Here is a 15,844-nt window from a genome sequence, read left to right on the forward strand (position 1 = left end):
GTGAAGAACTAGACACCTGAAGAACATTGGATGAACTTTGAGAAAGATTTGGGGAATCAATTTGGTCATCCAAACCATGTGAAACTTGGTCACCAAATGAACGAGCAACAACTGAATTTTGAGCAAATACTTGAATATTACTGTGCACAATATTGAGGTGCTTCCTAAAGCCTGCATAAGTTTGAAACTGAAGTCTGCAGTTTGGCTGACAGCAAAGCAACTTATACTTAGGCCCAGGATAATAACAATGTTCAACTCTTAAATGGGAAATCAACTGCTGACTGCTGGAATAAACTTCCTTACACAAAAAACACATCAACATTGTCCTCGCAAAACCTTCAAGAGACTGCCTTGCCTTTAACTAAGGGTTGTGAGAAGTACTTCCTGGTTTAGAAGTTTGGCTCTCATGTCTCGAACTCTTGGCGACTCCTTCATTTTTCCCATATCAATATTATAAACTGTTGTCTGGAGAAAGGTGTAGAAATGTACAAGTGCCCTATCATAAGACACATTGAATACAAAATGAGCTTTAAATAGCTCATCAAATGCCCCAATGAAACGGTTTGCCTGGCAAGGGATGAGATGTTTGTCCATGGAGATGTAGAAGCTGTCGATGTTCCTCTTCTGGCGACCAACGGCTAGGAGGTATGGCTGCTGGCACTGCTGATTCCGAAGATGCTCCTCCAAACTGCAGCAAGACTAAGGGTTTACACAAGGACAGGGGACATTTGACACAAGTTAAATCAGAGAAAACAGCATGACAGAAGTGAACACAAACACCCTCTGTAACTTGTCTAATTTGTTTCATCCACCTCTTGACCACCTTTAAACATGATAAAAATGAATAAATATTAAATTACCTTGTGAAAGACGACAAGTTTTTTGACTGCATCAGAGGCGCTTATTTTTGGAGATTTCGGTCCCCCAGGTGGTGGCGGAAGGAGATATAACAGCAACAAAAGGGAGGCCATCTCTTTGTCATAAGCTATAGACAAAGAACAGACAGAATGAATTGACGGAAAATACTTTGAAATGCATTAATTTGATATTTTTAATTAAAACGAGATTAGAATAAAGAGCATTTTCCTGTTGAAAGTTTGTGAATTCTGGAGGCTGAACAGAATGGTTTGCAAAGGGTTAAAAGCAGTTACAATGTTGAAAAGATTGAAAATCCTGAATTTTTTAAGTTGATGTGTGCTGCAATAAATTGTAAATTGACAGTTAAAGGATGTTAGTGAAGCAAGAGCTGAGAGAATATAGCCCCCAATATATCTGATTTAAAAACATCAATCCTCATATGTTTAAATGGTGAATATAATGCTTTAAATTTTATGATCAACTAGTGACCAACCATAAGCCTTCACTTAGTAGTAGGCAGTAAACATCTTCTTTTGAGTCATTCACGTTTATTTCTTAGAGAAGAAATAAACAATCTACATTGAAGAAATTTAGTTACAAAAAAATGTAATAAAATCAAATAATTCTTATTTAATAGAGTTTTGGAATGTAACTGCTTGTAACAAATTCTAAAGAGCAAAACTCACTTGTTGCCTCATCACTTCCTGGTTGACTCTCTGCTGACTGAACCAATTCACGCAGCTCCGGTGTTGAGGTGAGCTGCTTGGCCTCTTTGATGACGTTAGATCTGAAGATCGGATCCCATTTCTGAAGCAGTCTGGTGGATACCTCATCATCAAACAGAAGAGTGAAGTCTTGATTCACCTGTGAGAAAGAAAATATATTACTACCACCTTCAGAACCAAATTTCAAGTCCTTCTCAACATAGACCACTGCATACTTACTAATCCTTTTGTATCCATGAATCTTGGGAAGATAGACAGGATATCAAGAATTTTGGCAGGGTCATTGATAAGTTTTCGACGATGTTGAAATGTCTCTCTCATCTTTTGGAGAATTAAAGAAGTGTCTGTTGCATGGTTGAGCAAAGAGATTGCCTCTTGGCAGGCATCTCCCTCAAGCTGCTTCTCAACATCACTGGATCGTTGCAAATTAGGGCCCCCTGAAGGAAAGAACACAACAGTTTAAAGAAAATAAGCCCTATCTGCTGATCAGATAGGTAAATAAAAACAAAATAACATTTCAGACCTACAGAGTTGTGGAAAAGGTGAGAACATAAGACCCTTAAACCCTTTTCATTCAATTCTATACTGGTTGACATAAAAAATGGTGACTATAGTCTAAAAGGCACTTAGCAAGTATGTTACCTCCTACTCCCCCTTGCGAAAAGCCAGTGGGGCTATTTGGAGCTACAGATCCTCGTCGACTCTTTCTTTTGACTGTCTTCAGACGCCAAGAAATGTAGCCTGTGCTGCTTGCAGCATCATAGAAGTGTTCCTAAAATGGAAATTAATTCACAATGTGTTGTCACTCATAAGTAATCTTAGAATTTGAACATCCCCTCAAACACAACCCAAAACATACAAATTATGTAAAAAAAATAAAAGTAAAATATTAACTATACATACATAGCCTTTCTTGGAGTAAGGGTCTTTGAGGGACGGGAACACAGTCACTATCCCCAGAGCATATTCTTCTCTAACAGCTTTGGTGGGGATGTGCCTGAGAAGAAAGATTGAGGTGGAATTATTTATGTAATTTGCATTCTTTATGTAATGGTTAAACAGTTATTTTTCTTATCAAAGTCTTAATAAAGAGGACAAGATTACCCATGTTTATCAATCATGTGGGCCACTATTATATTGACCAGTTTTCTTCTGGTAGCATCTGTAAGAGTTTGTGTTGTGTGATATTCCTCGAGAACCTCTTTACCACCTGAACTGGTTTCAAGTAATGTTTCGATCAACTTAAGGAAAAAAAAAGAAAGCCAAAAAAAATTGTGATTAACAGCAGAATAATAGATAGATACATTTAAAGAAATCTGTGAGAAGTGAGGATTGTTGCAACCTTTTTAGCAGACGCTGCATTGATTATTCCTTCAACTCTGGATTTCTTCCTAGGGACCTCATCTAGAAGTATAGTTGATGCACTTGAACTGAAGCTAGATTCAGACCACTCAGATGGAGAGGACAAGGAGGAATCGGAAAACCCTAGAAGGAAAAGAAAAACAATTATTTTGCACTACAAAAGTGAATTACATCAATTCCACAATACACTTAACATAGGTTACACCATCTGGAATTGGATTGGGTCATACCATTGACCGCTACATTTCTTACCATCATTTGAGAAAGCTGTTAGAACCAGACTGCCTTGGCTGACAAGGTCACTGAAAATGTCTTCATCAACTTCTGTTCCCGTTGTATCTTTGTACACTACTTTTGCGTCAGGTGGCATGCAAAATCTCTCAATGACTAGAAAAAGATAAAACAGAGTTAGATAAAATCCCATACACAATATTCATTCAATTTTTAGTCTATATGTAAAAACAAACCTTTTTCATGGAACTCCATGAAATCAAACTGTCCATCGACATCATTCACCTTCACATACTTCTGCTGTTGGCAGTAACGAACCTGGATCAGCATGCTGAGACCTACAAAAAACAAATTAAATTGACAGTAATAAGCACTTGATGTAAAAAACAAAACAAAATGAAGCAATTCAAGTTGAAATGATTAATAACACTTAAACATACATCATGCAGGTTATACCCTGTAAAGACTGTCAAAGCTTTGACACACATGCAGTGGATTTTAAAATAATCCTGTCAAGCTTGGTCACTTAGTCTGTACATTTGCATGGCCCGATAGAGTGCATCTGCGATTTTTGGACATGAGAATGGTAAAACGAATCAATGGTGCCCCCTTGAACATTTTATTTGCCCCAGATTTCTGTGATGAATCCTGATCAAATGTTACTCCGTTTTTTATCTTTTGTAATAAATTGTTTGGGTTTTTTTTAATTTTCTGCCTTTTCCAGTCAAAACAAAGTTATGTAAGAGTTTTGTACATAATTAAATGTGTAAATAAAATTATTGAACAAAAAAAAAAAAAATATTATTTGCCCCAGACTAGCACTGATGACATAACTGTAAAAAACTTCTGCAAAATATTCAAAAACATTCTAAAACGTACAGTCGAATTTGTCGAACCAAATAATCCCAGCTACAGGTCAACTGACACCGCACCCTGTGGTCACAGTGTTTGTCAGGTCACAGATTCTGTCACAACACCGGCACAGTCAAGTCCACTGAGTCCGACCTCTGTGGTAGCGGTGGCGGGGTAGTCTCTGCATCTGGCCACTCTAAAGGCACGTTGACACCGGACGCGGCAGAACCCGTCGAAAGCGTCAGGTTTACATCCAATATACATAGTGGACGCTAGTGATGCGCGGGGTCGGGATTTTTTCAACCGGCGGGGCCCAGCATAAATGGCTAAAACCAACCCGCACCACCTGCCCCGAGCTTCTGCCTCTATTTACAGAACCCAACCCAACCAGCAAGAATAAAATCCACAGACATAATGGTCATACTAATCCGTTATATTTTAGCTAGTATGCATGGAAAGTGGAAACAGACTCCATATTGCAACAGCTGCATCATTAGCACATTTCACCGAACACTTCGGTGAACAGGTGCTTGCTTCACCAAGCAAGCGTAACAAAATAACTGTAAACTCCTGACCTTATCTTTGACCGCATTTCCTCCTCCATGTTGTTACGGTTAGTAAAGAAAAAAGGATATTCCACATGGTGCACACGCCTCACGATGTACTGCGCACGGTGCTAGCCAGCGCTGATGAGCTGCAGGTGTGATGCATTCATGGACAGTCGTAATGTTCTAAATTGGCCAATGGGAGCCCAAACACATAACTTCACGCACACACACAGTACCTTTTTAATTTACATGTTATTATACATGGACACATCACACGAAAAGGCGACTGTCCGTTCAAATTACCCGCCCCAACCCGAACCGAACCGACATTAATTGACAATATCTTCACCCGCTCCGGTGCAACCGCATGTTAATGTCCAACTCATAGCTAAAATATATTAGAAAGTAGATATTTCATTTTTAAATGCTGCCTGTCATTTGACACTATTGATAATTTTGAATTAGTTAACTTACCTTCAGCGAAAAACTCCTCTCGACTTCAGCAGCAGCTCCAGCAGATGGAAAATGGCGCGCACAGCATCAATGCACGGGGTTTCAAGCCTGAAGTCCAGGGGCATTGCTGAAGCAAGGCACATTAACACTGTAGAGATGTAAGGAGGACATCGCTACAGTGTTGATTTGCTTGGACGTGACTAACTCTGTTAAACAACTCCAACACTGAACACCATTTGAATCAGAATGTGTTAAAATAACACCCTAAGAGTGGAAATCAACTCTGATTCATTTACGTCTGAAATATCAACACTCCAATTTTTGCTGTGTGTATTTACAAGCATAATTATTTTTCTTCATAGAAGTTTTTTTGAGTCTGTTTTTTGTCTCCATGGTAGGCGTCATTGAGGCATAAAACTGATTCTCCAATGTGTCTCAAGTAGGTCTCACTCTCTGGTCTCATCGGTTGCTCCTAAGGCATTTTAGGAGAAACAAAATAAGCCATAGAAACAGTTCTCTCTCATGTCTCATGTATGTCTCAATTATGTCTCAAACTCTGATCTCATCTGTTGCTCCTAAAACGCTTTAGGAGCAACAGATGAGAATCACATTTTTGTCTTCAAAAGTTTAAGAATAGACATGTTTGAGCAGTAAAATTTTCCTCTGGGCATCTACCAACCACGGTTCGGGGGGCAGACACCCTCTCTACCTTTAAGGTTAGGCTCAAAACATTCCTCTTTGGTAAAGCTTTTAGTTAGGAACCAGCTCATAGCTCATAGTTAAGATGCAATAGGCATAGACTGCCGGTGGGGGGTCTGGTATGCTCGGTTGGAGAGAGGTTGGAGAGGGCGTTAAGAGAGAGGTCATTTAGGTTAGAGAGGGACCGGAGAGGGTCCCATTCCTCTCTCAAACACTCCCTCTATGTCTGCTTCTTCCCTTGTGTGTTTGCTCCTGTACTCCTTCTGGCTTTTGTCTTGCAGGTCCGTGGGATCCTCAGTGTGGAGTTACAGAGACTCAACAACTCTGTCTCCACCCTTTTCTCTGCACACACCCAACACAGCATAACGTGGATGGCTGTTCATCATAGGAATGAGATCCACACAAGGTTCCTGCTGCTTAACAGAAGGTTTTCCTTGCCGCCATGATGAATTCATGTTGGGTGTGGGAGACATATGTATGTGTATATACGTATATATGCATATGTGTGTATCCATAAAATGAAGAGTCCGTCCTTAAGACTGCTCTACTGTAAAGTGTCTTGAGATACCATTGGTTATGATTTGGCGCTATACAAAAAAAAGATTGATTGATTGATGTCTTGTTTTGTGCAGTAGTTGATGTTAGTTTGTCTTAAAACACTCAAAATCTATTGTTCTTATATTTAATGAACTGAAAGCAGTGTTTACCATGTAAATCATCTTTTTCTGTATTCAGTAGACATTATAAATGTATCAAACACTAATGTACGCCTTAATATTATTGTTTTTATTATAATAAATAACTAGTTATTTTAACATAAGCACCACTGTTTGGCTCAGTGTAACACCCAACATAATATAGTTTTGCCCTAATTTATTCATTTTTAGCAATTGCATTCCATATATATCTGACATATATTAAATGTTAGAATAAAATAGTCTTCCAGAAATTTTAACATATAAAAGTCTTAAATTTAGTTCTGACTAGTTATAACAGGATTTGTAAATATCTCAATTAACATCGTCACAGGTAAGAATATTAATCAGAATCAGAATTCCTTTATTTATCCCAGGGGGAAATTACTTATGTTACAATAAATATTACATATAAAAAGGATAAATGTTAATCAAGAAAGAAAATGTTTTAAAAATACTTAAGTAAAAGTCTGTTAAAAATAAGGATTAGATACAGACACATTACAATAGTAAAAAATAAAATAAGATAAATAATGTGACAGTGAGGTATCAGCTACCCTGATAGCAGTGTGTAATCCCCACTAGTTCTATTTACTGTAATATTACCAGTGAAAACACCACCCCAATAGTGGAGAATAGGGACTTAAGGACACAACAACTCTGTGTTCCACAAAGAGGAAGACACTGTTCTACATTTACACATTTATTAGAGGAGTAATTACTAATGGTAGAACTTCTGTTTTATTGATGGACAATGGTATAATATGATGGAGAATTGTAGTCAGTAAAAAAAACAAAAAAAAATAAATAAATCTGTTTTCCTTAATTTGTTCACTAAATTCCTGTAAACAATTGTTCTAATGCAGTGGTTCCTAAACTTTTCACAGTCCGAACCCCTTCAAACATTTAACCTGAGGCCATGTACCCCCTACTCCTGTACACTATAATGTAATGCAGCGTTTTTTAACCTTGGGGTCGTGACCCCATGTTGGGTCACCTGGAATTAAAATGGAGTCCTCTGAAATGTCTAATAATTTATGATTTAAAAAAAAAAAAAAAAAACGGGTTTAAAATGTTTTAATTATTATTTTTCAAATCATAACACCACACACACAACAAACTTAAATAACTGTATTCTATGTTTCACTTTCACAAATTTAATCTACATAAAATAAAACGCAGTATAAAAATATCTGAGCTGACACATCTTGTCACATTGTGTCCTAATCCTCACAACAACAAACATTATCAAAAGATAATTCTAGAAATAAAATAAAATGAAATGTGTGTCTTTGTAGTTTTTTCATTTCAGATGTGATTGATCCACTGAAGCAGAGGATGAATGCTGTAACCATCACTGCTGTGTTACACATGGACCAAAGTTTCCTCTCAGCCTGTTGTTAATAGAAATAAAACACTTTCTCATCTGCTTTGCTTCACTTCATTTGGGGCCAACATTGTTGAATTGATTGATCAGCACATTTGACTCTACACAGATATACAGTATGTATGAATAACGTGCTTCATTAGAGAAAATAACACACAGAGTATTAAGGAAATGAGTGTTTTTCTTCTTTTTAATGTAATATCTTTATGTAGGTCAAACAGTCAAACAATGTTTTGGGTAGTACATGTGAGTGACATATATAACATTCTGTCAACTGGACCTTCCATGCTGTGGTTGGTGGGTGGGTGGGATCAATGTGTGACAGAGGGACATGATCACATTCACTATTCACTGTACAGTCTTATCTTAGTGCTGTATGTAACATTACTGGTGGTGTTACTTTGAGGGTCAGTAACTATCAAGGCTATTGTCTGCATCTGTAGGGACGAGGAAACGCTGAAAAACTCTAATACAACCATTTTCATGTCCATGTACATCCATCGTATGAATGTAGTGTGTGAGTGAGTGTTGGTGGTGGTCAGAGGGACCGATGGTTCACTATGGTAGCCTCACTTCTGTCAGTCTGCCCCAGGGCAGCTGTGGCTACAATAGTAGTTTACCACCACTGTGTGTGGAGTGAAAGAATGATGCACATCAATGTAAAGAGCTTTGAGTGTCTATGAAAAGCACTAAATAAAATCTAATGCATTAATATTATTATTATCCACAGGTATCCATGAAGTTACGGTAGTATTGTAGTTGTTGTTAATGAATTCAACCAGGACTCTAAGCTATGCTTTATGACGACTGTGTCCTCTAGAACTAAAGTATCATCTTTACCTGTCTGTCACTCATGTTAAAGTTGTGCCAACTAGCAAACAAATCATTAATATCTTTATATTTAGACTCATTTTCAAAGTAAAAATCAATAAACAGATGAATATCCAGCACTGTGGATGATGTCATTGTGATAAACTCTGACCCAGAACTAGTCTCTGTAACTCACAGTGTGAGATAATAAGTAAGTTACACTACAAGATAATTAAGTCACAGTTCAAGATCATTTTTTTTTTATCCATGTCACCTCCAGGGCTCCGTATGTATTAGTGAATATTTCTGAGACAAATCTCTCCTCATATAATGAATGGAGCTTTTTTAGCTTATGTTGGTTAAAGCTGTTTATAAATCACCACCAGTAAATGACACTATTTTCACTAAATAGTTTCTTTGTTCAATAACTCTGTGAACTGTAATTGTTTATATTAATGTGTGTTCGTTGCTGCAATTTTAGTAATATTATGTTAAATCTGGAAGTTTTGCATTTTTTCACAAAATATGAATATCAAAAGTAAAACATTTAAGTCATAAGTATTTCAACTAAAAATAATCTTTACTTTTTATCAAAAGCAAATAAAATGTCAAAAAAGTAATTTTGCTCAAGGTTTTCTCCTTATTTAAAGCATTTTTGTGCATATGCTGAAGACCAATATACAAGTGTTAAGAATGATTCTGATAATAATAATAATATAACAATAATGTAAATGTCAATTACGTGGTATGAAAAATATTAGAGTTCACCAAAAGGCCAGAGTCGGCACTGCCCGTCATTCTTTGGTTTTATCATTTCAAAATCAAATTAAAAAAGAGAAATAAATGATTTTTATTTTTAGTTTCATTTTTTAAAACCAAAATCAGGAAAACAGAAAAATCAAATACAAAAAAATGTTCAAAATAACAATGGTAGCACATTATATCGTTTTGTTTGTTTGTCTTTTTTACAAAGTGCAGTTGATTCTATATCTATACCATAAAAAATATGTGACTGCAGGTGACAGATAGAACACATTTTTGTTGAGGTAAGTCATTAATTGTTAAATATCCCCACACAGCCCCGACACCAGGTGAAAACGAAAGAGGACATGTCTAAAACCAGACGGATGGTCACCATACATGTCATCATTATTTAATAATGAATGGAAATAATGAAAATGCAGTGTTAGAGTTTGGTCACATGGGGGAGATTTATAAAATTTTATTATTAATAATATCAAAAGAATATGAATTCACTTGAACATATCTGTAATCTTTACACACCCAGAAACACAATATATTATGACTGTAAATATCATGTCTGCTATTAAAAACTGTATATTACAATAGTTAGCATATTAGCACACACTTAGCTATAATAGAGCTTTTCATCTGTAAACCCTTCTTAGAAACCAATATAAACTATCTTAGTCATCTAGGATCTGTGCACCCTCAGAAAATCAGCTGCTCACATTATTTTGACCTGAAATCATCTGATTTTCCACCGTTTGTAATTCTTCTCCAGTCTGCATTGACTCCTCCCACCAGAGCGTCATGTTTAAGGGAAGAAGAAAATGAAAATGGATGATTTATTATTCATTTTATTTATGAGTTAAAAATGCAGCTATATTCTGAAAATGAAAAAGCATTTCTGTTAATGGATTTTAAATTGAATTATGGTACAGATATACTACCATAGTTTATACAGTTGACGTAGCGTTCTTATTCTCTATTACAAGTTCACAGTTGTTTTTGTTTGCAATGCCTTTGAATAAGTTGTTTTGTGCCTGACTTGGCTAGCTACGCCACAAGTTTTCCCTCAGTGTCCTTAGGTCTCACATGTTAGATGGACCTTGAACTGAGACATGTTTGAATACTTTACATTGTAGTGTTGCACAAATGTTTGATCATTTTGTTTTTGCCTTCTTCACGTGACAAATTACAGCACTTTATACAGCAGCATATTATGTGTTTTGTTCATTGCTGGTGATTTTGCTTTAAAAAAAAATCTTAAATTGTCTTAAATTTGACATAAAAAGTGTGCAGCAACCACTGTTTCTGGTGTACGGTTCATACTGTTAATAAATGTTGATGGTACTCATACTCCTGGTTGGGATTCTGATAAGATGTTTATTCTAAGAACAAAAACTGGTTTTAAGGTTTTGGTTTTAGTTTTAATATAGATTTAGGTTTATTTCAAGATTAGTCAACTTGTATCAAGAAACAGCTTAATCATTTTTCACTAATGCTGAGTCATTTTTTACTTAGATTAGTTGTTTTATTCTTGTTCTGAAGCTTTAATTTGCCAAATTTAAAAAAGAAATATATAACATTTTTTAACAAGAATTATTTGTTTATAGTCAGTATATTTAACTTATTGTGCTGTAGGAAATTTGATTTTAAGTAATTTAATCTAATAATCATCCATTTCTGCTTATTTTAACCCTTTAGAATATTTATCAGGACCTTCTTATTTTAAGATTTAACATCTTTTTTCAAGATTTCTTATTTAGTAAATTTAACTTGCTGCATGGACAGATAATGTCTCTTTTTTTAAGAATTCTCCTCAAATGTAGTGTTTTTTTCTTATATTTTATCCCTAATTTACAGCAAAGGCTTTGTTTTCAGATCAAATAGAGAGCAGCAGCTTTTCTGGGACAGTCCACAACAACATTAACTATGATATTGGTCAACAGATGAACTCCTCTGTCCTGTTGGTTAGGACAACGTGTCTAACAATAAAAGCCCATCATCACAGAGCTTCATTTGGACATTTCCTGATTAGCAATCATTTATTAGCTTTAGGTTTGGACCAGACGTGGGCCACACAATACTCAGTCTAGTATTGGCCACACCCCAAAGTAAACGCTCAAAATGAAGGAACAACACACAAAATAGTAGCAAAACTGAACAAAAGGACAACAAAAGTACACAAATGTACTGTACAGTTTCACAAAATGACCATAAATATGCACACAAAAAATCTAGAAAATACACCAAACAAACATGAATAACTCATTAAACACAAAATAAGAAGAATACACAAAGACCCTGTCCTCTGAAGCTGGATTTCCTCTTCTCTCTCTCTCTATAACTTCCTGTATTTAATTAGTGTGTGCTGTACTTAGACGATGGATAACTTATTACCAGGCTAAATCACCATGGTAACTTAGGCTGAACACCTAACCTGGTCTGTAGGTGTTATATTGTATTATAGTGCATTATTCTAAATGTTAAAATAGGTTCTATTTTTTTCAATGGTTTGTTGTGTCACAGAATTGCATTGTTTCGTCTTGATATTTAAAATTAATACATGTTAACCACTACATTAATTCTAATTAAATTCAACACATCTACACGTCTGCTATATGTTGTCACCACTAAAATGTAGTATTTTTTTTCTAGATCATCACCAACTCAGGTTGATCCAGGCTGATTAAAACCATCCCATCTGAGCTGAGACATGAACTGATCCATTTATTCACACATTAGTTCTTCTAATGTCTTTAAACACTTTTATTGATACACACAGACCTGGTCAGAGCAGGTTACACTCCCAGTTAGGATCATTGAAAATAACATTTGCTCCATCTCAGTATCTAGTTTAGACTTTTTTTAGACCTGTGTCCTGGATATGATGGGTTTATGAGGTGAACAGTACTCAGCCATGTTGGGAAGTCCAGAAATCACACAGCAACTCATCCAATCATTGTGGTTCATGCCAGAAAATACTACAGACCAAGTATTTGTAGTGTAGTCATAGCACTCAACAATTCTGTTTCCTGCGCAACAAGAGACAACAAAGATCTGCTTGTTCATCACTGCAATGTCAAAGAAACTGTGTGTGTGGACCATTTCAGGGACATCGTACCAGGTGTTGGTCACTGGGTCATAAGCCTCAGCAGACCTCAGATATCTGAACCCATCGCTTCCTCCAACTGCAAAAATGTGGCCCATATATGCAACAACCCCAAGTCTATAACGAGGTGTTCCCATAGGAGTGATCAGTGTCCACTGGTTGGTGTCTGGGTTGTAATACTCAGCAGTATTCAGTACTCTATAGTTACTCCATCCTCCACATATGTAAATCTTGTTGTTCAGTGTGGTGCAGCTGGCGCTGATCCTCTCTTCATTCATTGATGCAATGAACGTCCACTGGTTGATGTTGGGCAGGTAGCGTTCAGCAGTTCTGTGTGAGGTACCATCATCCCTGTAGCCTCCCATAGCGTAGATGTATCTCTTTAGCACAGTAACACTCACAGAGCGCCGTGACTCCTGCATTGGTGACATCTCCTGCCAAGTGTGTGTGACTAGGTTAAACCTCCACATTATGTTATGGGGGTCAGTAATTCTTAAACCACCACCCACAATGTAGAGGTGTCTACCAAGGAAGACAGTGCTGTAGAAGAATAAGTGAGTCATGGTATCCTCCAGACTAGGATGAGTGTGAACTATGATCCAGCTGTTAGTTCTGTAGTCAAAGGCCTCTATGTTCTTAGAAAATATTCTAAACATCAGTAAGACGGCGTTTGGCAAGCGACGGCAAAACAAGGTGTTGTTGATCCCAGATTCAGAGCAGACTAACGATGGTTGAGACATGACTTTAAGGGTATCAGAGACCAAGAGGTGGGACTCAGGGTTTGTTTTTACCACATCATTGTTAAACACATTGTCTGTGATGTAACTTTTGTCCATCAGACCCAGTCGTACCTTTGGTAACAGAGTAGAAATGGCTCCCTGTCGTTCCTCAGGCATGTGGTTTATCCATCTTAAAACACTTTGATAAACTGTGATCTCCTGGGTCACAGTAAGGTCATCCTGACCCAGGATATCAGCCAGCTCCTGCACCTCAAGCTGCAAAAACTCTACACAGAGTGAAACCTCCTCAAAATTCTCACAGATAAAGTGAAAGGCCTCATATTTCAGTTGAAACAAAATGGGAATATACCAGACTTTAGTAAACTGCCACAGCCCAATGCATTTTTCCGGACAGAGGTGATCCTTCAGAGCTTCAAAGCATGTTTGTTCCAGACTCTTTACATTGAACTGATGCACTTCCATCATTAGATCAAAAATATAACTGTTGCCAGAATGACAGAGATAAAGTAAATTCACTGAGTCCAAGGAGTTTGTGGGTTATAGTGTCTCTCTCAGAAGGGTGTCCCTCATTAAAGAATACTCAATGTGTTGCTGAGTCCTTTGATGTGTGACCAGCTCCTGATGATGTCATCAGCAGAGTGTGTGATGATGTCACAGTGAAATTCACACTGACATTCCTTCTGCTGGTTCCTGATTGGTGGATGGCATGACAGGTTCTGCGTTCTTTGATATCTGTGTGTGTGGGTGGGGGGGGGGGGGGGGGGGGGTCTCAGCTATCAATCAATCAATCAATCAATCAATCTTTTATTTGTATTGCGCCAAATCATAACCAATGGTATCTCAATACACTTTACAGTAGAGCAGTCTTAAGGACGGACTCTTCATTTTATGGATACACACATATGCATATATACGTATATACACATACATATGTATCCCACACCCAACATGAATTCATCATGGCGGCAAGGAAAACCTTCTGTTAAGCAGCAGGAACCTTGTGTGGATCCCATTCCTATGATGAACAGCCATCCACGTTATGCTGTGTTGGGTGTGTGCAGAGGAAAGGGTGGAGACAGAGTTGTTGAGACTCTGTAACTCCACACTGAGGATCCCACGGACCTGCAAGATAAAAGCCAGAAGGAGTACAGGAGCAAACACACAAGGGAAGAAGCAGACATAGAGGGAGTGTTTGAGAGAGGAATGGGACCCTCTCCGGTCCCTCTCTAACCTAAATGACCTCTCTCTTAACGCCCTCTCCAACCGAGCATGCCAGACCCCCCCACTGGCAGTCTATGCCTATTGCATCTTAACTATGAGCTATGAGCTGGTTCCTAACTAAAAGCTTTACCAAAGAGGAATGTTTTGAGCTTAACCTTAAAGGTAGAGAGGGTGTCTGCCCCCCGAACCGTGGTTGGTAGATGGTTTCAGAGAAGTGGGGCCTGATAACTGAAAGCTCTTCCTCCTATACTACTTTTAGAGACAAATGGAACAACGAGTAGTCCAGCATTTTGAGAGCGTAGTGTTCTGGGGGGATTGTATGGCACTACAAGCTCCTTGAGATAGACTGGTGCCTGTCCATTTAGGGCTTGATAAGTGAGAAGAAGAATCTTGAATTCTATTCTATATTTTATGGGAAGCCAATGCAGAGAGGCTAATACAGGAGTAATGTGATCTTTAACCTAAATTGTTCTGGGATTATTCATCAATAAATTGGTATTTGTCCTACTTGCTGATTTATTAAGATTTCAAAAAGAAGCTTCTTTATTGACAGTCATTCTAGTTTTTTGGCTATTTGTGAATTTTCTTCCAGGTTTAGGAATGGTGACCTTGGTGTTATTAGCACCACGCTCTGACCAGCTGAGCTAACTGGCCTATGAAGCTACAAAAATGTGTAAAAATATGGTTGAGTTAAAACGATCACGGTTCTAAACACCTAGAAAGTTGGCAGGTGAAAATTCAGCAGTACTCATCCCTTCGCTTAAAGCTGGAGTATGTTTTTTTTTTTTTTTAATGTTATTTGGTCAAAAGTCCATAATCATCTTTGAGCATATTGTAATATTGTAAAGTGTAGACAGTTAATCTCTTCTCCTTCTCCAGGCTCTGAAAATGAAGTTGATCAATACAGGATGGATGTCAGCCAATCAGAGGTCTTTCTACCAACACAGCAATCTTATGAGCTGTTTTAAGCAATACTATTGGCTGCTGGAGCTGCTCGTCAAAAGTCAGTGTGTTCTTGATCTGAGAGTAGATAAAGTCTCGTGGCTTTATATTCCAGCAGAAATCTCTAACGTGACTTTTGTCAAAACAAGAGGAAAATAGAAGACTGAGGTGGAGAAGCAACAGAATAAAGGCACAAACATGTTCATGAGGAACAGAGTCACAGAGGTTCCTCTGACTCTGTGTGTGTGGTGGACTTCACTTGATCTGCTTTCAGTCCATGCACAGTCTGCCCTGAGTCAGAGAGAGAGTGATAACAAACGAGATAAATAGCTTGTAAAACTAAGAGAAACATTATCTAAGATGGAGACAGAGAACAGACACATTTCATCTGCAGTGTGGAGTGTGTCTGCAGTGTGTGTGTGTGTGTGAGGATCACACACACACACACACACTCTCACACGA

At 37.5% G+C, this 15,844-nt stretch overlaps 1 protein-coding gene across 1 annotated transcript; it reads right to left on the reverse strand.

Annotated features, from left to right (window-relative positions):
* Positions 1-357: 357 nt before the first annotated feature.
* On the reverse strand, positions 358-4,666 carry LOC114458665 (uncharacterized). The gene is made up of 12 exons (XM_028441074.1): positions 4,604-4,666; positions 3,413-3,514; positions 3,198-3,332; positions 2,926-3,068; positions 2,688-2,824; positions 2,487-2,580; positions 2,226-2,355; positions 1,803-2,020; positions 1,545-1,722; positions 861-985; positions 550-699; positions 358-465 (listed from the first exon to the last, which is right to left on the reverse strand). The coding sequence occupies exons 2-12, from the start codon at positions 3,504-3,506 to the stop codon at positions 358-360; spliced, it is 1,512 nt and encodes a 503-aa protein (XP_028296875.1). The 5' UTR covers positions 3,507-3,514; positions 4,604-4,666.
* Between the last annotated feature and the right edge of the window lie 11,178 nt (positions 4,667-15,844).

This window comes from Gouania willdenowi, unplaced genomic scaffold, assembly GCF_900634775.1.
Source record: "Gouania willdenowi unplaced genomic scaffold, fGouWil2.1 scaffold_157_arrow_ctg1, whole genome shotgun sequence".
Taxonomy (NCBI): domain Eukaryota; kingdom Metazoa; phylum Chordata; class Actinopteri; order Blenniiformes; family Gobiesocidae; genus Gouania; species Gouania willdenowi.

Excerpts from the sequence above, each read along its gene's own strand:
- LOC114458665 (XM_028441074.1), bottom strand. The coding sequence starts at position 3,506 with ATGCTGATCCAGGTTCGTTACTGCCAACAGCAGAAGTATGTGAAGGTG. Across the intron at positions 3,069-3,197 it reads AACAGCTTTCTCAAATGATG|GGTTTTCCGATTCCTCCTTG; the intron begins GTAAGAAATGTA and ends TTTTCCTTCTAG. Across the intron at positions 2,825-2,925 it reads ATGCAGCGTCTGCTAAAAAG|TTGATCGAAACATTACTTGA; the intron begins GTTGCAACAATC and ends TTTTTCCTTAAG.